This window comes from Oenanthe melanoleuca, chromosome 3 (assembly GCF_029582105.1).
Source record: "Oenanthe melanoleuca isolate GR-GAL-2019-014 chromosome 3, OMel1.0, whole genome shotgun sequence".
NCBI classification, from domain to species: Eukaryota; Metazoa; Chordata; class Aves; order Passeriformes; family Muscicapidae; genus Oenanthe; species Oenanthe melanoleuca.
Genome location: NC_079336.1, coordinates 105087256 through 105112310, shown reverse-complemented (window position 1 = coordinate 105112310; position 25055 = coordinate 105087256). Strand labels below are relative to the sequence as shown.

General features: G+C 42.4%; 1 protein-coding gene and 1 long non-coding RNA gene across 5 annotated transcripts; one reads left to right on the top strand and one right to left on the bottom strand.

Annotated features, from left to right (window-relative positions):
* Positions 1-7806: 7806 nt before the first annotated feature.
* On the bottom strand, positions 7807-11849 carry LOC130251826 (uncharacterized). 2 transcript variants are annotated; one of them, XR_008840242.1, is made up of 3 exons: positions 11565-11849; positions 10520-10710; positions 7807-8986 (listed from the first exon to the last, which is right to left on the bottom strand). It is a non-coding gene; the product is annotated as an uncharacterized LOC130251826 (long non-coding RNA). The 2 variants fall into 2 exon arrangements; XR_008840243.1 differs by lacking the exon at positions 11565-11849 and adding an exon at positions 11474-11544 and having other exon boundaries at positions 8425-8986; positions 10520-10613.
* Positions 11840-24787, top strand: ENTPD6 (ectonucleoside triphosphate diphosphohydrolase 6). 3 transcript variants are annotated; one of them, XM_056488771.1, is made up of 14 exons: positions 11840-11933; positions 13313-13654; positions 15020-15096; positions 15497-15640; positions 16078-16153; positions 17391-17426; positions 18530-18618; positions 19891-19970; positions 20894-20958; positions 21317-21418; positions 21875-22015; positions 22885-22941; positions 23520-23632; positions 23898-24787. In XM_056488771.1, the coding sequence occupies exons 2-14, from the start codon at positions 13396-13398 to the stop codon at positions 23985-23987; spliced, it is 1329 nt and encodes a 442-aa protein (XP_056344746.1). In that variant the 5' UTR covers positions 11840-11933; positions 13313-13395; the 3' UTR covers positions 23988-24787. The 3 variants fall into 3 exon arrangements, with proteins under 3 accessions (XP_056344746.1, XP_056344744.1, XP_056344745.1); XM_056488769.1 differs by having other exon boundaries at positions 11872-13194; XM_056488770.1 differs by having other exon boundaries at positions 11889-11918.
* The last annotated feature ends 268 nt before the right edge of the window (positions 24788-25055 follow it).

The following is a 25055-nucleotide window of genomic DNA, read 5'->3' as shown; positions in this document are numbered from 1 at the left end:
CTCACCCCTGGTACAGCCCAGCCCTGCTGCCCCTGCATTTCTGCCCCAGATGAGGACAAGATCAGTAAAGCCTGTGTGTCACAGGGAGTGGATGCCATCACAGCTCCTCTTGCTGCAGTCACTCCAGTCTCCATGCCATGGTTGTTTATTTTTAGTATGACAAGCAAAGCAAGAGAAGGTCCCTTTCTTGGAGTGTTCTGGACATACAAGGGCAGAGAAATGAAGCATTATTTTCCCCACAGGAGCTGAGATCCAGTATAGGCTGTGGCTGCCTGGGGCTCAGACTTTAGGTGTCTACATGCAACCCTGGAAACCTTAAACACCTTTTAAGCAGCTGGTCAGTGGTAAGCCCAAGCAGCTGCACACTTTCCCAGGACACATGGCAATGAGGTCCTGCAGGCAGAAGAAGGAACAGAAATGGATGGATACTTCAACCACCAGGCTGTTGTCCTGAAATGACTCCACATACAGCAGGGATTCATCTGCTTGCAGCATTTCCTTCCACATGCACATCCTGTATCTGCCTGTTCTGAAGACAAACTCCTTTCACTTTCTAGCAGTCCATCAGAGAGTATCTCACCTGACTAATTCAGAGGTAGGTAGAGGACAGATCAGTAGAAAATTCTGAAGATCCTTTTTTATAGACTAGGTAAACTGCAACCGGCCAGAGAAACTCAGATTTTCATGGAAACTGAGTGATAATCAGTGAAAAGCTACTGGCATGCATAATGAGAAAATACCTAATTCTCCCAAAGAAGGTTTTATGCCCATAAGTGCATCAACAATAACCTGGAAGGGTTAGATTACAGCTAGTAATGTCACGCAGACCTCTAGAGGAGATTAACTCAGGAGTTTTGTTATTAAATGTGTACCATTCATGAGCCTAACTCCTCTACAGTGGTAGACACTAAACACTAATAAAAAAGGTTAACAGCCATTAGCTGCTCAATGAGACAACTTGGTGCATATTCCAATTAACAAAAAAAAAAAAAAAAAAAAAAGAGAGAAAGAGAGAGAGAAATGACAAATGAAACCTCCATCCTATTTGGTCCCCAGCCCATCTTATTTGCTCTGTAATATTATCTGTCCTCACAAAATCCTGTTAGAGTATTTTCCCTTGTTTTACCAGGAAGATGAGGATTCTTTCAGTCATGGGGCTGGATCCTGAGCTGCTGTGAACTGACCCAGCTTTCTCAGCAAACGGGACTATGTTGACTTACACAAGCTGGGAATCTGCTCTTCTGCTTCACATGAAATGGACTTACAAAGATTATCAGTTAGCTTTAAGACTATCATGTTTTTATTGTAAAGAAATCACTCTAAAAGCATTTTTCTCTATCCAGTTTTTAAGAATCCAATCCTCTGCCATAGCTTAAGGACAAACAATTTCATGATTACCACCAGTAGAGCCAAGGCCAACTTGAGAAAATTTTATTTATTTCCTGACAACATAATCCATATCCCACTGAATTGCCATGTGAAATATACTCCTGTGTAATACCAAAGTGTTAATGGCACAGAGAAAAACCACAAGCTGGTTTGAAATGCAGAGATTTTGGAGGAAAAGATATGAAATCACATAATGCAGCTCCATAATCGTTTGACAATAAATGATCCTTTTATCCGATTATTATTTCAGTTGCATGTCTTTAATAAAATGCAGCATTCACCCATTCCCCAAAGCATTTGGACCACAGATATGATCGAAGAGCAGTGGCCTGTAGCAGGAAAGCTGCATCCTGGTCCTTTTTTATCCCATGCACAGCTCGAGCTCCTCAAATCTCAGGACCATCAGTGGGGTGAGACTTAGGATCACAGTCACAGTTGCTTTATACTGCAGCAGCTCCAGGGAAATCATCACAGCAATGGTTACCACCTAGAAAGCAGAAATTGGCAAGGACAGACACAGAAATAAAAAGGCAGCACTGAAATAGACCGTGACTAATAGAATCAAAGAAATAAGAAGGAAGTTCCTGCTTTTACCGAGAGCAAACGTATCTCCTGTTTGTTAGCTGGCCTTCCTATGAGATGCTGATTGTTGTGCTGCCATTCACAGTTCAAGACAATTTTCTTTAAGCCAATAAACTTCTGCAGTTTCAAACAAGGAAAGAAGCAGTGGTCACATCCTTTGGAGAAAGCTGCAGGTAACCACCTGCTCCTTACCTTTACAAGGAGGAAAAGTAGGTAACTCAACATGCAAAGAGTTTGGGAGAGCTAACACAGCATCAGGACATCCTGCTTTTTATGGTTTCAGAACAGATAAATGTCCCTTTTTCACAAGATTATAAATTGGCTCAAAGATTGCAAACATGCTGATAAAATACTACTGCAGCTTCTCAAAGGAATTTTATTTCATTCTGGTTTAAATAGAAATGAGTGCAGTACAAAATTGGCTGTGCACATATTGGCAAGTTTTCAGTCTATTTGACTGCTAAATCCTCAAATCAACATCAGCCTTTTCTCAGCCCAGCAGAGTGTTTCCATCACATTTGCAAAGGTGATAACTCAACACTAAATAGCACAGAGTCTAGTCAGATGTGCAAGCAAATAGCGCCACTTGTAGAAATAGGTTTTTGCTTTCAAAAACACATCTACCTCTCCATGGAAAAGATGCTGACTGGAGACAGTCTTTTGGGATGGTACCTAAAATAACTAAGAAAATGTTGAATAAAATGCCTTGATTGGAAAACATTCTCTCTGAGAAGCAAGATGAATTTGGGTAAAAAAAGAAGGGGCATATTTTTCACCTAATGTTTCCCTAATGTTATTTACAGCAGTCAAAAGAAATGTGCTGTTCTTAACTGTGCCAACTATGAACCTGGCTGCTCAAACATGGTGTCATGTGCACATGGGGTAGAGTGACACTATTCACCCTCAGAAAAGACGTTATCAGAAACTACAGCATAAAGAGGTGAAGCAGAGATGGATTTTCTTTTATTTGTTGGTTTGGCGGGGGGGGAGGGGGGTGGTGCAACTATTATGTGGCCTCTGGTGACTTGAAGTTAAAAACAAATGCCACAGACCATCTACCACATCAGCTTCAGAGATTTCCCAGAAGAAAAGCAGATGTCCTTTCTGGACATTCACGTCACCTGGCCACAGCTCACTTTTCTATAACTTTTGTCAGCCTTGGCAGTAGCTACTGGACTATCAAGGCTCTGGATATCTGGCAGGAATGCAGTGGCCCAAAAGGTGATCATATAGCAGCACCTGAATACTTGTATTAAGGTCTGCAAGGTGAGCAGCTGAGCTAAAACGCAGCTCAGGACAGTGAGAGGATGGTGGAGAAACATCAGCATGTTCAAAGGTGAGCAGCAGAACACTTAGACACCTGCACAAATGAACAAAGCTGGTGAGAGCACAACCTCTTCAGCAGGAACAGATTAATTGGAGTGCCTGACCAAAATGCCCAGGTAGGACAGATACAGTCACACCTCACCTATACTGTCCTTCTGCTCATTAGGTTGCAGTGATGTGCAGTTTGAGTTTTTGAATTGGAGAACTAAATGCGGTGTGAAGGCTGAGAAGGACTGTCCATTCAGTTAGATTCCCTGCCTTCCAATGTCTCTCTCCACCAGCTCCAGCAAATTCAGACCAGAATAAATACAGTGCTGCTAAATCAGCCAGAATAGATTGGTAGCTCTGGTGTTTCTTTGGCTGCTAAAATCCCAACGTGGGATTTCTCCAGAAATGAAGTTCAGTTACAGTTCAGAAAAGCAGTTCAGTTACAGGACTGGGGCCACATCTCCAAGCACAGAGCATGTGCATCAGGAATGGCAGTACAAGCTGACAGCTGTCATTTGTTTTCTTCCAAAAAAAAAAAAAAAAAAAAAAGAAATTAGCAAACCGCTTTGCACAACTCGTGCCACCATTACACTAGCATCAACCTAGAGAATTAGAAGCACGAAGAGGCAACATTCTGCAGAATGATTCTTTCCCTGCTTAGGGACTCCACCCTCTGCCTGTCCTCGCTGAGGAAGAGGCTCCAACTTCGCTCTAGAGCAGAGAAAGGCGTTCATCCAAATCACCTTTTTTTAATTCATAGGCCTTCCTTAACAGCGACGATAAGAATAACAAATCCTGTGGGAGCAATGTAACTAATTCATTCGCGGATGTGCAAATGGGCAATTTGCAAACTAATTGCTGCTGCACAATGCGCTGTGCAGACAGGTTGTCCAAACACTGGCTCTGCGCACTATTTGTAGCCGCGGCTGCCTGGTAAGAGGCGGTTGAAATATTTTCTGGGAGGACAATGGGCTTGCTCAAGTGTGCAACTATTTCGGAGGGAAGCTATCCCGCCCACCCTGGGTGGCGAAGGTTTGTTCTGCCTTCGTCCAGCTGCCGTGTTGCGCCAGGAAAATACAGGGGCCATGTGCGGGACAAAACAGTTTCTTGCCTTATTGCCTCTGCCAGCTTGAGAGGACGCAGGGAGTATCAGCAGCATATGGGCCCCGGGGGATTTCAGCCATTTAACAAACATTATATGCCCCATAACAAAACAACAATATTTTGGTACTCAGATCAACCAAATAACTAAATTAGATTCCCTAGACGGCGAGGACTGGTATGCTAATTGGCTTGCCTTTTGGATTTTCTATGTGGCTCCCCAAGAAACAGATTGGCCCATTTTTCAGGCAGCTGACTGTTAATTGGAGTAATGAATAGCAGGTTGGAGGGTCTGATCACTTCACTTGGTAAATTCCACCCCCTGTTATTCATGGGGGTAAGCAGAGAGGTTTTCATGGGTGCTGGGCAAACGGCTGGCCCCAGGTCAACTCCAATGTGTTTTTCTTTCTCTTTACTCCAGGAATACCAGGGGAAATCTAGGATGCTGTGATCTTCAAGCAGTTGAATTGTCCCCAAGAAGGGCTTGCCCTTCTGACTGCAGAAGGCCAGCCAGTACATTTACTGAGCAGATTCCTGCTGATCTCCTCCTCTGGCACTGGTCCCTAACACAAGCAATCTCTGCAGCTCCTGGGAAAGTCCTCGGTTTTGCTGTGCTCTGCTTCCCTGGTAGCTCTGATGTGACCCAGCCCTCTGGCAGGGATGAAGACCTTGTTTCCCACCCCACTCTCTCTAGTGCCTGGCTTTGATTACAAACAAAGTGTGGAAACAATGAACTCTCTCTGTTCTCACAAACTGTGATTATATACTCTACCAAAAAGCAGATTGTTTCAGTTATTAATTTTCAAAAAAATGCACAGTTTCTGCTTCATGTTGAGCATGAAGGTGGCTCAAACCAGCACCACAGGTGGCTAACATCAAAGCTTTTTCCTTCTGGAAATAAACGGAAACCTCACAGCGTCATTTTTCCGCAAAATAACTGAGCTCATCAGAGAGATTAAGATACCATTTTGCAAGAAGAGACTTATTTTGATAAGTCATGTTAGAAGACAGGTGACCCTATTTACTGAGAAAACAAACGTAGCACAATAGACCATACTTTATATTCAAATGCAATTATTGGATTTTGTTGTCTGCATTTCTGTGTGCACAGGGTGGGTGCTCGTAAAGGTGCAGTTCTTAAAGAGCAGAGAGATTGGTGTTGGAAAAAAGTCTTAAAACTCCTCAAGTTGAAGGTTAGACGTTTCCAATGTTTACTTCTCTGAGCTGATCATAAGTATTCATCCATCATTTGTGCATTCACTCTGGCATGCGAGTGCTTTATAAAGCAACAGTAAATTTATCACTGGAGCACTAGAAAATACATTCACTTATAGGAACTGAACTACTGAAAATTACTTTGCTTCTTCAAAGAAGCTGAGAAATATTGGAGAACGGTCCTGCAGTTCCTGAAGAATAAATGACTGAAGGTTAACAAGAAGCTTCCACAAATATTTATTTGTCAGTAGCTGGTGCAAGACATGGAAAAACTAACGGAGAATATTTCTTTTCTCTCCAATGATTATTTCATACACAAAACTTTAGACACTTCCTAACAAATGAGAGGTACATATCTTTCCAGAGCAAAAAGTAACTTTTAGGATTGTCCCTTATGAGACTCTAAGCATGCATTGTTAATATACAGTGCAATTCCACATGGAGGAACGAGACCAGTGAGCTCATCCTCAAGGGGCAGTGGGACAGCAGAGCACCTCCAAGGATGGCTCTCAAGGCAGGAGACTCACCTTCAAAATGGTCTCTCAGGATACAAGAAGCAGCATTCAACAAAGTAGAAAATGGGTTATGTACATAGGGAAGAATTGGCAGCCAGTTGTATTTCCCTATTTCCATTTCTACACGCATCAAGCAAAATAATATTATGACACTTTCACCTTTCTGTTTTTCATAATAACTTTAAATTGCTTCTGGCATGCTTTACATAATAGTAATTGAAAATATCACATGACTCACACAGAAAATCCATCATGAAACTAAATAGTGTAAAAAAAAGTAATCATCTAAGAAGCAAATAATTTCCAAAATCCCAGAACTACTGTCTGTAGTCATAATCTAACTGGCAGCTGAATACTAAGGGAGGCTTTTCTCAGAGATATTCAGTGATAACACAAGAAATGAAGGACACAGACTGGGACATAGCAAGTTCCTGTTAGGTATCAGGATGTATTTCATCTTATGGGTGGTTTAGTCCTAAGATAGGGCCCCAAGAGTTTCCATCCTTGGAGATACTAAACACTCAGCTGGGCAAGGCTCTGAGCAATCCAATCAAACTTCAAATTTGACCCTGTTTGGGGCATGGGAACCTCAAGAGGTCAATTCAAAGCCAAATTATTCTGGGTTTCAAATATCATGTTCAAATTATTTTTTAATCAGAGCATTTTACCAAAAGCTGAACCTTAACATCATACATAAGCCAGTAACAGCTTTTAAAAGCACTATAGAAGAGGTTAGGCTCAATCTTCTGCAAAGGAAGCAGAATAATAAGGCAAGAAATTACTTCCTTCTCCCTCAGAATATTCACAATTGACTCCAAGATTATGACAACCTCATAAAAATCTTTCTTAACAAAAGCTTGTTAAAGGCATGGGCTGTCTATTCCAACAGACAAACCTGTGCCACTTGGCCAGCCTACCAAATAAAATGTATGTTTGAATAAACACTTTGCCCACCAACCCACTGGTAAAATGCATATTTTTGACTGCCTGGAAATTCATCCCTAACATGAAACACAAGGGACAATATCTGAAATTGCAAACAGTTAAAAATGGCAGAAATTTGTTTTCATTTTTTTCATCCTCCCCACCCATTTCTTCTCCTAAAACCAGCTACTCGGAGTCAGTGCTATGTGACAGCCCACATATATAATGAATTTGGAGAAGTTAAAAACAGATAGCAGACACAAAACAAAAATCTGGGGAATTCTCCTTAATTAGATTACACTCAACACACACTGTCTATCTGAATGAGGACACAGAAGGAAACCGCCTGATGGCGTCACTAATACAACTGAGGGGGTCTGTGGCAGCAGACATCTGTTTTAAAGCCCTGATCCAAATCTGCCCCTAGAGGCAAATCAGCCAGGCTTTGGATGTCGGTCTGAAACGTTAAAAGCAAAATTCATACTTGCTGGGAGTAGGTGCAGTTCCACTCAGCTCACCACATCTCAATGGCACCCTGGATTTCAAACAGCTCCAGCAGTCTGCAAGTGCAGCACAAGGGGAAATAGACCCATTCATTGTAAAACACTCAGCTATCAGCAAGGTGTAGGAATGCTGTTTCCCAGCCTAGAAAGGTCTCAAAAAAGTGACCAAAGTGCAAAGTACACTCAGCTGCCCTACAAATCAAGGCCTTGAAAATTGTGTTGTGTTTTCTCTTTCAAGCTTAATTTTCTTACATACAGACCTGCCAGATGATCTTGCATATATCCCTTTGCCTAGAAATGCAATAAAAACAATTTTCCTTTATTTTTCCTCTCTGAAAACAGAATCTATTCATGTTTTATTACAACAGTCCATGGTACATGTCAAATATGGAGGGGCCAAGGAGGAAAATCTGGCAATGATCCTCCTGTACATCATTTCAGACAGCAGCCACACACCTCAGAATAAATAAATAACTGCTAAGCTACACCCATTCATGTTTATAATTAGTGCAATCTATTTAACAAACAGACATATAATATAGGTCAATTATATAGGTCATGATAAATTTATGAAGAACTTCAGCCTGTAGGGCACCGAAAAGACCACACTGAGGCAGCATTTCCAAAGTTACAGTTCATTTCTGCATATGGTTTGTGAGCAGCAGTGAGGAACAGCAGAGACCTCCTCAGTTTTTCTAGTTTCTGGTACTATAGCCACAACCATCAAGGAAAACATCAGCAGCATCTCCTGGGAGATACCCACTATGACACAAGAACAGAACTGCCCCTCCAAAATATTGGACCAGTTACTACTTTCAGCCAAAATTGCCAGAAGCATAAATGTCTCAAAGGTGTTTAATTTCTATGACTTTGTCAAAAACTGATGGGTATCCAGGGGGGAGGTGGAGAAATGTATTATTTTTGCTTCCTCCATAGGAAAGGAAATAGTAATTAAGCATTTGTCTGGTGTGTTTGATCATGGCCCTCTTGACCAGGGACTGATGCAGCTGCAGAGAAGTTGCAGTACATGCCAAGTCCTGCCTTCCTAGGAATTTTGGGAAGGAATTATGAAAAATGGTGGTGCAGTGCATTAGAGAGCAGCAGGTGCCATGTGGTGTTTCAGGTAAGTGACAGGACCTCAGAATCTATCTGCTCAGAGATATGGGGAGGATGCAGTGATAGACTGCCACAGTAAAAGCTATGAATAGTTTGCAGCAAGGACACAAATTTAACGCTCAGGGTTCAATGAACATCACACTTTTCTGACACAGGTCAGCACAAGTATAATTTTTTATTTCAGATGAAGGGAGAAAATGGAACCTGGATGGAAATTTTGAGCTATAGGTTTAGTTGCTGTTCCTTTTCTTTAGCATTTCCAAGTACGGCAGCAGACCAACTCTCTTGCTGGGTACACGTCAGGTGGTTGAACATCCATGGGTCTTCCTGAGGATGTAGGGATATGGATCATTCAGTGGGATTGGGCACATGTTGCTACCTGCCTTGCACAACATGCCAATCACATGGGCACACTGATTTTTTACTTACAGTATAACATAATCTTATTACTGTTCATAGGAGTTGTGACCAAACTGGTGAAATAACCTTTTAATTATACAGATTCTCCTATCTGTACAATTTGTCTTTGATCTCTGCTTATTAATTCTCATGCAGACATCCAAAACAATTATTCTTATAACATGGGACTGACAAAGATAATTTCCCAAATGGTTCCCAAACTGGTTCCAAATAATCTGCACTCTACCTCAGGTTTGATATATAAATAACACACCAAGCTATGAGACTAAATGTACAAGTATAAGTAATATGTACAATATGTAAATATCATACTTAAAAATTTGTTACAAATCTCAGACTGTGTGGCTTAATTCTAAGAATGACCAAAGTACTGCCTCTGACACAGTTTCAGGAATGGATCCAAAACTCCTTAAACCACCTACACTCCATCCCAGGTCCACAGCTGAGGGAAGGGGGTTTCCACAAACAGTCTGAGAATTGTTCCCATGCACATAAGTAATGCTTTTCACAGAAGAGAGAGAGAGAAAAAAAAAACCCTCAGTATTACATTCCCATTTCTTTGGAATCTCTAGTCCTAACTGCAACACTCTTTATGAACATATATGCAAGATATTTCAATTTCAACTAAGAGAAATAAATACTGTACTATTTTGCCCTGTCCCTGGGGAAATGATGTTCCCAACAAAATACTGCTCTCTGCTGGCCTTGACCTGCTTTTCCTCAAGGGCCTCGCCTCTTGAGATCTGACTTCCCTTGTGAAAAGGGGAAAAAAAAAAATCTTGTTTTGCTGACTTAGCAATCAGTGACAGGACTATTTCTTTATTTAGGATTGGAAAAAAAAATTTTTTTGATAAGGAAAACCATACTGATATCACCGAAACCTTCTGCCTTGAAGAAAAAATGCAAGTAGTCCTTCACCCTAAGTAACCCTCCAGAAATATTCCTGTTTTCTTGCAACCTGGAAGAAGAAATAGGCTATTGATGTAGCAGGCTCTCTGTTGTAATGAGTTCAGATGACTGCGTGTTTCTAAATATAAGGGACTCAAGTCCTGTTCCAGGTTTCAGGAAACTTGCTCCTAGGTGGGAATTTTCACAGCAGCTCAAAATCCCAGTGACAACCACAGAATTTGAGATGGGGTTCCCTAGTCTTTTACTTTGAAGGACAACTCCAGACCTGAGAAGTCCCTAGCCCAAAACTTGTAGTATTTTTACTTTCTATCCCCATGTTTTTGCTGTTTTACCCAAATGGGATCACTCAGAACAAACCTAAATGAAAACCAGCTTATTTGCATTGAATTTACCTTTACACTGCCACCAGATATCGCTGAGCTACACCTGGCACAGCAAGAACCATAAAAAAAAAACCAAAACAAACACTTTTATTCAGTCAACATCTCATATTTTGGGGCAGAATAAGGTGATGTGGTGCTGCAGACTCACCAAGACCAGTGACCATGCCCAGCTATGGCCATGACCACCATCTCCTCAGTCCTGGAGATAAAGGCAGATAAAAGCAGTCAGGCTGCAATCATTCCTGAGGTTCTCCTGTCTGTCTTCACCCTGATGGGTTTGCAGCTCCTGAGATGCCATGACTGACAGGAATGCCACAGCAGCAATTTTGGGATTAACACCTACAAGAATTAGCAAAGCATTCTCAGATGTCTTTTTTGTTTTGTTTTGTTTTTTTCCTCCAGCTGCTGGCAGACTCAGATTTCTGCTGAGAAACCACACCAGTAGCCATTATCCCTGGAGGATATCCCATGGGACCTCTCCCACCACCTGCTCTCCCCTCACCTTGAGAACTACTCCTGTTATTGTCCACAAAAATCAGATTCATTACCCAGCCAACAATTACACACTCAAGAGAAACAGTTGATTATTTGTTTCAGAGCTGCACAAGCCCGGATGATTTGTGGTATTCTACAAATCAAGATGCCTCTCAGGACTTTCCAGGACATTAATTACACACAGATATTTAGTACTAATAATCTCCCAAGTGCATCTCGAGGGCAACCCAAAATGTTACTGTATTCCATATCTATCCCTGTCCCAAATTGTTATTATCTCTAAGACCCTGCAATCACAAAAGAGAACGGGTGAGGGAGGCGTCACAGGCCCTTTTAAAGTCTTTATTCATGAGGGTTAGTGATATTTAGCAATTCTGTTTCCAGTAGTTATTTACTGTTATAATTTTTGCCTGTTGCTGTTTCACTTGCTGGTAAATTTATTTTTTTTCACTTACATCTATTCATATTCATTCCTTATTGGCAGAAGGGGACTGGTTAAAACTAAAGGGAGATAACTCATTTAGAGCATCCACCTCTTAAATTGTTTTAAACCAAGACAGTACAGCCTCCCTATTGGAACTGCAATTATTAACACAAACAGTGTGACCCACCTGATTTCCGTCCATGTTCAGGGTCTTCAACTGGCCAGAACCTTTTTGACCTACAGGCATGATTTTTTAGCGTTGTAATGAACATACCTTCAGCTACAGGATGCACGGGCCTTGAGTGTTTCGCCAAGTTGGCAATGGATACACCAACATCCCGATGTACCTCATCCGCAGAGCTTGTTAGCTCCACGCTGTCCTTGACTAAGAGATGTCAACAACCACCTGATTCGAGATAGTTTCTCCACACCTTTCCGATTTTGCGGCGTTTCGCCTTGTATATATAATTTTTTTTTTTTTTTTAAGGTTATTTTCCCGGAGCTCCCGCCCGAAGAGGCTCGGCCGCGGCTCCGCCCCTCTCCCCTCGCAGAGCCGAGCGGGTGCCTCGCGCCTGCGCCGTGGGGGCGGGGCCGCCTGCGAGCCGGGTGGCGGCGGCGCCATGGCGGGGTCGGCGGGGGTGGCGTGAGTTTGGGAGGGAGAGAAGAGGGAGAAGGGAGGAAAAAGGCAGTGTGGGCGGCGGGATACTGGTCAGTGCGTGAGCCAGGGGCACCCCGCGGATCCCGCTCGGGCTCTGCCGGGCTCCCGGCTGCGGGGAGCCAGCGCGAAGCAAATCTTGGCGTCCCCTGACAAAGGCGGGGAAAGGACAGTCGCGATTCTCTCCCGGCCGTAGGGACTTAGCGCTTCCAGGCTGCTGTGCCTCCTCGTTTTCCCAGCCTCCGCTTTCCTGCGGTGGAGCTCGTGTCTCCTGGAGGGATCAGCCGGTTCCTGCGGCTTTCCTGCCTCCTGTGACATTTAGCTCGGGTGTAGATGCAGCCGAGGCCTTCCCGGCAGAGGCAGGATCGGAGCGGTCACCCCCCGCAGATCTGCAGCGACTGCCACCTGCGTGTCTCTGCCTGCTGATGGAAGCCAGGAAGATTTTTCATTTATTTGCAATGCCATCTTCCTGATTTCTGTGTCATGACAATCTTTCCCTCGAGCTGATCCATTTTTTATGTGTGTGTGTGCGCCTGTGATTTTGTTTTCCCACATTTTTATGAAATGTTGCCTTTACCCTGTTTTTGGAAATACTCTGTAATCACCTTGATTCTAAATTCCTCCCCTTCACACCTTCTGTATGCTTACTGAATTCACATCAAAAGATTGCATATGTGTCAAAAAACCTTATTTAACTCAACTTCATCAATTGGTTTCCTTTCTCTTCATTACTCTATCAAAAAAAGGAAAAATTGTATGTAATTTTTCTCCCCATGAATTACCACTGACTGCTTTTTAGTCATCTGAATGATGATATGTGAGGCTTGTAGATTTTGTGGCTTGTGCTTTGCTGTGGTTTTTTTCCTGGTATGGGAGGTGAGGGAGGAGGGCACTCAGTTCCCTGGATCTCACATCTTGCCTTTCAAACGTTAATTTTAAATAGTCCTTGTCCAGTCTTTTGGGACCTCCCTTACCATCCAGGAACTAGCAATGATAACTGCCCAGAGAAGCTGTAGGATCTTCATCCTCGGAGTTTTTCAAAATGCTCTGGATATAGCCTTTGGCCACATGGAGGGTCCCAACAGCTGCCCCTGCTGTGATTAGGATGTTGGTCCCTTCCCTTAGTCACTGTACATAGCTTCTCTGGGCACTCCTTATTTTCTGCCTTCTTAGGCCAATGTAGCAATGGGAGAAAAGAAGATTTGTGCTGCTCCATGCCTGCTTAAAGTGAGCTGTGGGACTGAAAAAGGTGCTAAAGGAGATTGCTTTCCTTCTCTTCATCGGGAAATGAATAGTATCGTGGGCATCATACTTTTAGATCCTTCTATCAGGCTGGGAAAATAAAATATCTTTTCTATTGGATGTAGGAATGATGTCGGAGCCACCTGTTCTGTGTGAAGGACAAGGAATAGACCACTTGATGAAGGGAAGAAACAAAACATCCCATTAAATGGAAGCCATGAAGATATCAAAGCGATTCTTTGCCTTTGGGATTTTGACGTGCATAGCTGTTTATGTTGCATACATAAAATGGCACCTGGGCTCCAGACCATTTGTGGGAGCTACAGAAGGAGTTGCTGAAAGCAGGGGAGATAAACTGACCCATCAGGCAGTGACAACAGCTCTCTCTGTCTTTTATGGAATTATGTTTGATGCAGGAAGCACGGGAACTCGCATCCACATATTTAAATTTGCACAGCAGCCAAGAGGTATGTCCTGCTCATTGAATGACAGAGTTAGCCCTCCATAAATTGTGGAGGAGGTTATCAATAAACTTTTTTCTAGGGTTTACTTGAGCATACATGCTTCAGGTATTTCCAGAGAGCCATCAGGAGGTATGCTATGGTTCAGGCATGTGTACTTGGATGAAATTATGAAAATGTTCAACAAGGAGAAAAACGCTCTAATGTCAGAATATGAAGTATTATGTACTATGTACTGTTAGAATATATGTATTATGTATATGTACTATTAGAGTAGTGTCTTGAAGAAAGACAGTTTTTCATCACACTGGTGGAAGAGACAATTACAAATTCAAACTGCCTTATTTCCCCAAGTTGTTTAGGTTGTTTGGTGTTTCCAGTTCCTGGCGGTGAGCTGCTTCTCTCCACAGTGTCTGGTTTAGTGCATACTTAGCTTCAGTGTTGGGTTTAAACTGCAAAACAAAACAAAAATTGCAAATAGTTTGATTAAAATTGCTGTGTATTGTATCTGGACAGAAACTACTTCTGAGAATTGAGACAAAGTGTACAAAAAAAAGCTCCAGCTTTCCTCTGGAGTAGTTTGTTTATATGTTGCCAGCTCCCATTTGTGAAACTCTTAAAGATGGAAGAACCTGGGTGGGTGCTGTTAGTAGGTGATGTAAAGGCTCTGTTGTGGATTAACAGTGTGGTGTATGATGTGATTGGCCTCTGGGGAGCACCTTAGGTTTGCATAATGGGTTGGTGTACGGCTCAGCCACCAAAGGTGTTAATCAACAGTGCTTGTATTTCCTTCTTTCCTGTACCTCCAAGTTTTTGCTTCTTCCTCGCTTGCTTCATTTGAAACACAATTTCAGAATGTATCACAGCAAACTTTCTGGAGAGTAGTGTTGCCTGGACTGCAGGTTTATGCAAGATACTGCAGCTTTCCAAAATACTGGAGTCTGCATCCCTCTGCTGCCATTGAAAATAGTGGAAAAGCTACCATTAGGTTTTGCTGGGATCAAGTTTAGCCAGAACAGGGTAGGCTGAAACATGAGGTCTTTTTTGCAGTTGCAGTTTGAAAACTGCAACTGCAGTTTGCACATGGCAGGTGTAAGGCCTCAAAGAGAGCTTGCACCCATCTGGTGACAGATGTGCACAGTGGACAGCAGCACCCGACAATCAGTCATGGCTTTAAAAATGGTTCTCTCATGTTCTAATGCCACAGCCAGGGCTGTATTTAGAGGTCAGGTGGCTGATAATAGTTCATTAGACAGAGGCTTCAGTTGACTTCTATTTGCACATAATAATGGAATTTTAAAAATTATTTTCTATTTGTGTATGCAAAGTTATTTGTACCATTACTTATTCTGGAATGCTGCTTTTGAACAGAGACTCCCAGATTAACCCATGAGACGTTTAAAGCACTGAAACCAGGTCTGTCAGCATATGCTGATGATGTCGAAAAGGTAATTTAAGTTCCTTCTTTCCTGTCTCCCTTACTTCCTGATTTGCAAGGATTTAGGGACTCGTAAGAGACAGACCCAGCTTATAGTGTTTCACAAAAGCCTTTGCTTTCCAAGATTTTGTCATACTGCCTTTTGAGCCTTTTGTAGCCAAAAAATTTGGTGGCCAAAGGTTCTGTTTCACTATTTGAAAAAGTGACTCTTTCTGTTTTGGACCTGTTGCTCGATAATTCCCATTATACGGTCTAGGCCTTATGCTGTAGTGAGATAGTGCACTTCTCTTGATGCCTTTTGATACTAATTTGTCTCTGTTTCACATTCACAGTGAGTCATAGCTCTGATCACCCTTTTGGTCTTTCAAGAGTTTTTAAGATGCCTTTTATTGTTCTTTCTCTGGTCACAGAGTGGCCAGGGAATAAAAGAGCTCCTGGAGGTGGCAAAGAAGGAAGTTCCTATGGAGCTGTGGAAGTTTACTCCTCTGGTCCTGAAAGCCACAGCTGGCCTACGGTTGCTGCCAGGAGAGAAAGCTCAGAAGTTGCTGGAAAAGGTATTATTTCTTGTCTTTCTATTTGCTTTCCAGAAAACGTACTCCTGTTAAAAATGCAGCACCCTGGGGCATTCCTACAAGCCAGGGTGTCCATCTCCTGCCTTTCCCATGTATGTATAATACCTTGAGGGTCACCAATTCCAACAAAGCAAATGAAATTCCTTTCCCTATCCATGTCCATCCCTTGTTAATGGCATTTCTGATCAGTCTTCACGCTTGAAAACCCATCACATCCATACCTGTTTCTGCACCCAACTGCGAGGCCAGCACATAAAAGCTGCTGCTTGTTGGACTCTTGAACTCCAAACAAAGTGGTGAGCAGCAGTCAGGATCTGGCCCAAGAAGAGGAGTAGTAATGTTAAACTGAAGTTTTAAAAAGCTTGTTTTTTCAGCTAAAAAAAGTGTTTCTCTGAATGTAGCTTTTATTCGAACTACAGGTGAAGGAGATTTTTCAGGCCTCCCCTTTCTTTGTGAGGGACAATTGTGTGTCGATAATGAATGGAACTGATGAAGGTAAGCAACTTTATGAAATCTCTTTCTGCAGTCCTGGAAATTCCTGCTGCACTGTGACAAGTCCCTAGCTGCTGTAGTGGGAACCCATAAGCAGCAGGTTTGACAGAAGCAGAGTTTTTATGCAGCCACGGGGAGTGCCTACCAAAGAAATCTTATGCTGTGTTTTCCAGTTTGAAGCTCTGTCATGATCTTGAAAGCCCTGAGTGTTGAGCAGTTCCTGTAGGATCACCTGAAAGCCCCTGTGCAGTCAGCACTTCTGGAAAAGTTTCTGAGTATCTGTTTGTTGAGATGGTCTTCAACAATTGGGTTTGCCCACTCAGCTCTTGACAAGCTTGTCAGAGCTCTCTGGAAATATTTGATCATAATGTTAATCTAATGAGTGGGAATGCGAGTTCAATCTGAAAAAAAAGGTTATACAGGGAAGAAAATACATGCTGAAGTAAGTTCATGTTCATCTAAAAATGTTGAGGATAGAATGTCAAAATTCCAAGAAACTGAGTGTTGAAATGTGTTTTAAATCTGCTCAGAAACCAGGCTTTAAAATAGCTGAAGCTGTGTATGAGTTTCTCGTCTTGGTACTTAATGGAGAAAAGACATTCTTTTTCTTTTGTTTTTAAATCAGTAATAGCAGTGATAGCTTAGGTTCAGCCGAGGATTGAAATGGGTCATGCTCTCTGGCATGCCTTGAGTTTTAATCACATTAATAAATATTTGAATTTGTTAACATAAGGCCACTGATTCGCCTAATTTATGGGGAACAGTTTATAAAACAAGAAGAGGACAAAAACAGCATAGCTCACAAAATTGCTTAGAGGAAAACAGGCAAAATTAGAACACTGAAAGGTGAAAATTCTTAGTATTCATAAAGAAAAGTGGAGTGCCTGACATCAAACAAAAGCCAATAGTGGATGTTTTCCTAGAAAATGAACAGTGTGAGTTTCAGACATCTTTGTCTTTTAGCTAAGGACTGAAGCCATTGTGACTTCCTGCCTAAGTTTTTGACCTGTGAAATACAGAGCTCTCCAGGCATTTCATACATGGGGCTTGTCTCCCAAATATCACATAAGCTCTGATAGAGAAGGTCATTCTCTTTGTTCACATAGTCTAATCTTGGGTTTATAAGCCATTGACAGTTCTGGAAACCTTGTAATATGGCTTGACCTACTTGTTGCTGCTGTTAGATAAAATTAAATGTTATGATCTAAACATGTGTCTTCTGAACTTTTTTCCTTATTAGGTATTTCAGCCTGGATCACAATAAATTTTTTAACAGGTATGTGTACATGAGCATGTGTATAAAGATATGACCAATGCTGTGAAATTCCTGCTCTTTTCTGCCCCTGTGTGAAATTTCCTCATTCATTGGGGTGGAATGGGAGAAAGAAGATGCTGAGAATTAAGTCAGCAGTTTGTTTTTGGCCTGGCCTATTTAAGTCTTTAGGATTTTGTCGATTTACTTGATGGAGTGAGAATTTTAATTTCTCCTAGATGTTTAATGTAGCTTTTCTTTCAGTTCCCTCTAGGGTAACAGAACATTTTATTCCTTTTTAGAGCCTGCTGTGACTGGGTAAATTTTTTGTGTGAATATTCTAGATGTGCTTGGCAGCTGCAGAGAGTAAAAGAAAGTGCTGTGCTACTTCCTTACAGATTTATAACACAGAAATGCCATGGGTGTTTACACTGCTGAGTGAGAAAAGGGTAGCTGAAGAGTAGAGAGAAAACTAAGCTAAAGACCTTTCTGACAGTACATAAAGCACTCTGCCATCCAAGTGCTCTGTTCAGCACACAGTGTGTGGGACAGTGTGCTCTGGAGGTTTTTATGCTCCCAGGAAATATCAGAAAGGTCAGTGATCTTCAGACATCAGCAATCATGAGGTATACTGGGGTACTTGGCACAAACTGTCCTTGTCAGGAAGCTGCATTTGAAGGATCTAACTGAGAAGAACTAGATCTAAATGAGAGCAGAGGTCTTTTCAGTCTGTCATCCCTTTGGCCATAGGAATCTGCAAAATATTGTTAAGGTTACAGGGAAAGGTGGCCAAGAAAACCACATTCCTCTGTGTTACAAAGTGGTTACCAGAGCAGAGTTTGCAAAGAGTTTGCATCCAAAATGTTTAGGAATGCAATAACCAAGGCTGCTGTGACTGGGACAGGAACAGCCATTGAAGAAATAAGAGACTCTTGTCACTTTAAGATTTTCAGGTCTGATAAGGTCAAAATCAGTGCACAGTAGATAACAGTGTAATTTAGTGCTGTGCAGAAGCTGAGAGTGCAGTTAGATTGTTCTCTTTCCTTACCACTGTACCTCTGGTTTTTTTCCTAGCCAGTTTTTCACAGTGCCCACCATGGCTTTCTCTGTTCTGTCCCACATTTCAGGCAGGCTTGATGACCCACAGAAGAGAAGTGTAGGGATGCTGGATTTGGGTGGTGGATCAACACAGATCACCTTCCTTCCGCGCTCCAAGGTAACGTAAGCATGCACAATGTTGGGAAATGCTGCTGCAGAAATCTGTAACTGCTCAGATTTCTTTCCCTTGGAAACAGAGCAAGAGTTTTGTCAGCATGACATGAAGCCACACTTGTGACATGGTCATATGTGCCATTTTATAGTCAGTCCCAGAGGCATTCACAGCTCTTTGTCCATTCTCTTCATCCAGTTCCGTGGGTCAGTGGTGCTTGTGATGAGTCTGCCAGGGCTGCTTTATCTTGTGGAGGATACCATGTTCACCTGAATGTCTTAATCCTTGACTTTCAGTTTGGACAGTTTATAACAAAGAACAGAAAAAAGCAAGGCTATTAATGAATTCAAATCCAGCATTTGGTCTGGACCACTGGGGCTTAAGAACACAGGTGCCTTCTCAGTCCTTGTTTCTAATTGTCCTGAGTTCAATCAGTTGCAAATGAATGCCATTTTAGCTTCTTGGTGTGGCATTTTTACAGGTGTTATGTGAAGCCCAGAGGTTCTGGTATTGTAAGGCTCTGGCCTGAGCAGAGATAATGCTCATGGTAAAGCTGCACAAAAGCAGAGGGATAGGATCCAGTGTCCCAGCCTGGGATAATCAAGACATTGCACTGTTTCAACAGAATGGCAAAGCATGTGAAGGGTCCGGGATGTGGAAATGCTGGACATAGAGAAGGAGTTAAGATATGAGCAGCATGAGTGGCACTGTGGCCTGAGCTTTGCTCCCCACAAACACTCTAGCTGTGCTGATGCACTTGGGGAACAAGCTACCCTTTCATTCCTTCAGTCCACAGGCTGATCCTCGCTCTGTTCTTTGGCAAGCACCAGGATGTGCTTTTCCTCTGGCTGGTGCAAATTCACAGATGAATTCACTCGAGTAGGAAGATAATGCGTGCCTGGCCTTCCTATTAGTTTGCACACAGTTCCTGTAGTAGGGATCATGTGAAGAGGCAGTTGCTGTAGCCTCTGGACAAACGCAGCAAGAGCTGGAGTAAGGATTCCTTTTAATTGAAAATAATTATTTTATACAGCATATTGATGTGGACACAAATATAACCAGTTTAAAATTTAAAGTCATGTGAAGACACTCAGGTTCAGGGTTTGTGGTTGTCTTGTGTGTATCAGCAGTCAAATTTAAATCCTTGCAAATTCATCATTTCTCTCTGAATCATGCTAGGATTGTTTCATGTTTTTCTTAACGTGTTGGAAGATTACCTTGTTGATGTTTGCTGCTGGCTGGCAGAAACATGCCAGTGATATCTTTTTCTCTCTCCAGGCAACTCTCCAGACATCACCATCTGGCCACACAACTTCGTTTCAGATGTTTAACCACACCTACAAGCTGTATTCATACAGGTTAGTTGTGGAAAAGAGAGCACAGTGCTCAGATGGAAGCTTTCTGTGAAATCTGGGAGACTGAGGTGTTTTTCTGGAGTGGGGTCCTTGCAAATGAGTACCATGAAGAAGCAGGGAAATTTGAGCCACGTGATTTTGGTGGATGAATCTTGGCTGCCCACCAAGTCACTCAATCACTCCCATTCCATTAAAGGACAGGGGGAAGAAAATATGACAGAAGGGTCATGGGTCAAGATAAGGACTGGGAGGTCACCAGTTATTGTCATGGCAAAACAGACTTTAATTTAATTTACTTAATATTTAATTTATTGCCAATTAAACAGTAAGATAAAGAGAAATAAGAACAAAATCAAAAATGCTTTTCCCTCCACCTCTTCCTCCTTCACAGGCTCAGCTTCACTTCCAACTCTTATATCTTCTCACCACTGAGCAGCACAGGAAGATGGAGAATGGGAGTTACAGTCAGTTCATAATGCTTTGTCTCTGTTATTTCTTCTTTCTCACTGTCTTCTCTGCTCCCAGTGTTTTGGGCAGAGGCCAGCAGCTTCTTCTCACTCATGTTTGCTGTGGGGTGTGTTTGGGTTCAGAAAGTCAGTTCGTATGCAAGTGTCTGGGCTGCCTTTGAGGAGAGTAGGAGTACCCAGTGAGGTACTAGAAGTAGAGTTAGGGAAATGCCATTGCCAGTTCTCCAAAGGCCAAATTACAGCTGACAGCCATTGCCTAAGCTTTTTCAAAGAGAAATTACCCTTCTGGATAAGGTAATATGAGAGTGGTTGTCACACTGTTCACCTCATGTGCATGAGCTGCTGACTTGAGCCACTTTGCCATGGCTGTGTAGAGGAGACTGGCATGTCTCAGCCAGGTTGTCAGTGGAGTATCAGAGGAAGGATATCTTGCTCACAGAGGCTTTTCTCCTTTTGCAGTTACCTGGGACTTGGGCTGATGTCAGCAAGGCTTGCCATTTTGGGAGGAGTTGAGGGAAAACCCTGTAAGTTATGGGCGGTCCTCAGATGCTGGTTCTGAGCTCAGGGTGTGTAGTCCTGTGGTGGGGGGAGGAGCTGTGTGTCCCCTTCCCATGGGCTCAAGGTTTCTGAGTGGCATGTGGGCTCCTGTCACCATGGCTGGGTGCATTTGAGATGAATACAGGAGGTGACACTGACAGATCCCAGGAGACCTGGATTCTTGCCAGCCTCAGGCTGGGGTCAGGCATGGGACATCCAAACCATGACTGGGCTGTGGAGAGGCCTTGCTGATGCTGCAGGACAGAAGGGAGCAGGACTGGGGGTGAAGGATCTGAATTTACAACTTACGTTTTTTCCTAATCTGGCTTTGTTTTACTTCTGCAGTAGGAGAAGGGGAGGAATTGATCAGCCCCTGTTTACCATCTGGCTTCAAATCCGAATGGCAACACGCTGAGATAGTGTACAAAATTAAAGGACAGAAGGCAGGTATAGTGATTTATCACTCTTGCTATCTAGGTTAGCTGCTATTAGCACAGTTAAATGATACACTCTCATCCTCTTTCAAAGACACCAGACTGCTTACTGTTCTGTCTGGCTCCTCTTGTGCTGTCAAAGAGATCCCGCAGTTCCTTTGTCTTGTGCCACAATGTGTCTGTCCAGTCAGTAAAGCTGCTAGACATGATGCAGATGGAGTTGAGCAGTCCTTGAACAGGTCTTTCAAAATCCTTCTACCTCAGATGATATCGTCTGTCTCTGATCTATCACATAGTCCCAACCTGAGGACGGTAGGTGTCTGCTTCTAGAAGAAGATGCAGATTTCCGTTCTCTGTGAAGAGTTTTGCTATTCTGGGGAAAGCAGCCTGTTTCCTGGCAGATCCTAAATAAATTCTATATCTATTTAACTCTTAGTAATATGATGGGGGGTTTTTTGTCTTCTTTTAGGTGAGCCTCTGTATGAGTCTTGTTCTAATAAAGTGGCAAAGATGCTCTACAAAAAAGTGCATAGAGCTAGTGAAGTGAAGAACCTGGACTTTTACATTTTCTCCTACTACTATGACTGTGCAGCAGAGGCTGGTCTCATAGGTATGTCTGCTCCTGAGCTGGTTTCATTTTAAATGGCAAATTACTGAAGCAGTGGGAACGCTTGCACACATCATGACGCTTTGCTAAGCTGTCATGGAAATTAATCTGTTGTTACACTGCTCTGCAGCATTGATCTTGACTTGATATTAATTTCTATAGAGAAGATAATGGGACTGTGAAATAGGACCTACAGCCTTTGATAGTAGTTTTTAAACAAACTGCATTTGAGAAATGGTTGTTGCCTAATTATCTCTACAATCTGAAATAGAAAAAAAACTTAATAATGATAAACTAATTTCTTGGGCAATAAAGCAGTAAAAATTATTTGGGCTGAGTGTTTGCTTCACTGACCTTTTTAGATGGAATGAAGATTTTCAGATATTTCCACGTGCATTCAGAATTCATCACATCTCTTTTCTAGTGGTGTGCTTTCGTACAAAAGGCTGTCATATTCAGTAGTTAAAGGCAGATAATGAGATCTCAAGTTAGTTTGGACAAACATACCCCTCTCCTCAGCTGCTCTCTTTTCACACATAATTTCAAATTTAATGTGTTGCGGAGCACTACTGCCCTGTCAGATCTGGTCACAGGTGTTCACTGTCCATGCACCACTGGACAGGGCAGTGCAGAAATGGGGGTCAGGTAAGATGGTCTGTAAGCTCTGTTTCTGTAGGAAACAAGGCTAAAGGTTCTTCATAAAACAAGGTTTTTGAACCTATGCTGAGAATTTTTGAAGGTTCTTTTAAAACCAGTCTGAATTTTGATATTGATTTCAGTGGCTCAAGACTTAATTTCCAAACAACTTTTATGACTTCAGTCTAAAATTGCCTTTATACAGACCATAAAAAACTGTGGGTTTTTTATTTTAGATAAAGAAAAAGGAGGAAGCTTAACTGTCAGTGACTTTGAAATTGCAGCTAAATATGGTGAGTAAAATACAAACACACACTAGCAATTGTGTGTAAATTCATTCCAGGTGGCAAATGTGGGAAACATTAAGAAGCCTGATGCTTTTAAGTAAAAAACTGAGTACTGAGTCCCTCTAAATAACATCTAACCAACATTTCTGCTTATTTCTGAAAATCTCACCTAGTTTTATAATAACTTTTGCTTTTACAGTGGGCTTTATTTTGAGTTTGTATTTTTTTTTTTTATTTGATTTTGGCAACATTTCTTGAGTGCTGGTGCTCAACAATGATAACACACCTGAGGTTGCTCAGATACTTGAAGACTTGAAGTACATAAAAGAAAGGTTCTTTTCCTGGAGTGATACAAGAAACTGCTGTCTTAGGGGAGAGACAGAATGTCTTGATCTTCCCTACAAAGCTTATGTGCTTATCCTAATGTCTGTATGATATTTCAGTCCCAGTGTAACAGGTTCCATCACTGCATAGTTCAACTGACAAGAGCCCTTTTGTGGATTCATTTGAGATTTTTCACAGCAGGGCTGTTGCTAGACTTGAGCCCACAGTGTGCATTCAGACACTGTTTTCTTTTTTCTCAGTTTGTAAGACCATGGAAATCAGCCCTGGAAACAGCCCTTTTCTCTGCATGGACCTCACATACATCACCTTCCTGCTGCAGGAACTGGGATTCCCAAAGAGCCAAGGCTTTAAGGTGAAGCTCCAAGTGGGTTTCTAGGGAGAGTGGGCTGGAGGGTGCCAAGGCAGGAGTCATCCTGCTTAGGAGCTTGGTTCTTGATTTACCTTCTTGCTACAAAACATGGTCTGCAATCATGGGTGCAGCAACACTCTCCCCACAGTGGTGGTAACTGTTTGTCATAATCTTCAGCACTGTATTCACCTTGCATGCTTCAGATTCGCCCAAAGAATGGTGTTTTAACTTTTCTGCTTGTTTTTTTTTTTTTTTTTTTTTTCCCTAGCTTGCCCGGAAAATTGACAATGTTGAAACAAGCTGGGCATTGGGAGCCACTTTCCATTACATCGACTCACTCAATAGACTGCAGTACTAATGCTCCTAGAAGGTGACTTTTTGGAATTTCCATTTCTTGGAAGCACAGCATGAGAGACCCTATTGAAGGGTGTGCTTTTGGCTTCCAGAGTCCTTGGGAAGATCACCATCAACTACACTCCTTTCACCCCCTGCCAAGTCCCTACCATCACTAGCTCTTTTTTACAGTGCAGAGTGTAAAGGAAGCGCCTTGATTTGGCAGCATGTGCCATCAGCTTAATGTAAAACTTGATAATTTTGGAAGGAAAACTAGGACTCTGCAGGACATCTATGATCTCTATGAGAAAAACACACCTTTTTTGGAATATGCCCGTATTATGTGCTTGCATTGTGCTGAAGTTGCTGAACGGTCGCTCCAGAAGGAACTCTTTACTGTTCTGATTTCAGGGTGTTTTTTTTTCTGTTTGTCAGCAGTTTTCAGTTTTGATTTTACTACTCCTGTGTTCAAAAGTAAACGTGTGTGTGCAAAAATGGTGCATTTACACATTATGCTGCTGATAGGCAGCAGCTTTGAAATGTAGCATGGAAGTCACAGCTCTGTGTTCTGGTTGCTGAAGGAGAAAAGCTCGGGAAGACTCCAGAAGTGGATATAGGATTGGAGGCATGAGTTGGAGCCTGTGTGCCCTTTAGGGTTGAAGCCTGATGTTGATTCCCTGGCTGTTGGAAGACATCATCAGATTTGCTGGATGAGCAAGGCCTGGGAGCTGGGTACAAGGATAACGATGAATTTGACAGTTCTAGAGCTGATCAGATAAACGAACAAGATGCAGCCAAAAAAATAAACCCCAAGCATGGCTCGCTGGAAGTTGCAGACTTTTGTGCCCTGGCAAGGTTGATGCAGGCCTGGGGATGAATACATTTGCATTGTATTTTGGGTGTCTCTTCCTGCAGACACATCTGTGCTAAAGGAATGTATTGTGGTTGCAATTAACCAGGGCAGGGTAGCTGAGGTGTTCCACTCCAACAGTGCCTAGTATGCGGGTGGGGAGTGATCACAGGGGCTGGACGGGATGATGCTGTGCTATTGGTAATCTGTGGATTTGTGATGTATTTGATGAATGTATAGAGA

Bases quoted from the DNA above. Each gene is read 5' to 3' on its own strand.
- ENTPD6 (XM_056488771.1), top strand. From the start codon at position 13,396: ATGGAAGCCATGAAGATATCAAAGCGATTCTTTGCCTTTGGGATTTTG. The intron at 21,419-21,874 runs GTATAGTGATTT...GTCTTCTTTTAG, and splicing joins AATTAAAGGACAGAAGGCAG to GTGAGCCTCTGTATGAGTCT. The intron at 22,016-22,884 runs GTATGTCTGCTC...TTTTTATTTTAG, and splicing joins AGCAGAGGCTGGTCTCATAG to ATAAAGAAAAAGGAGGAAGC.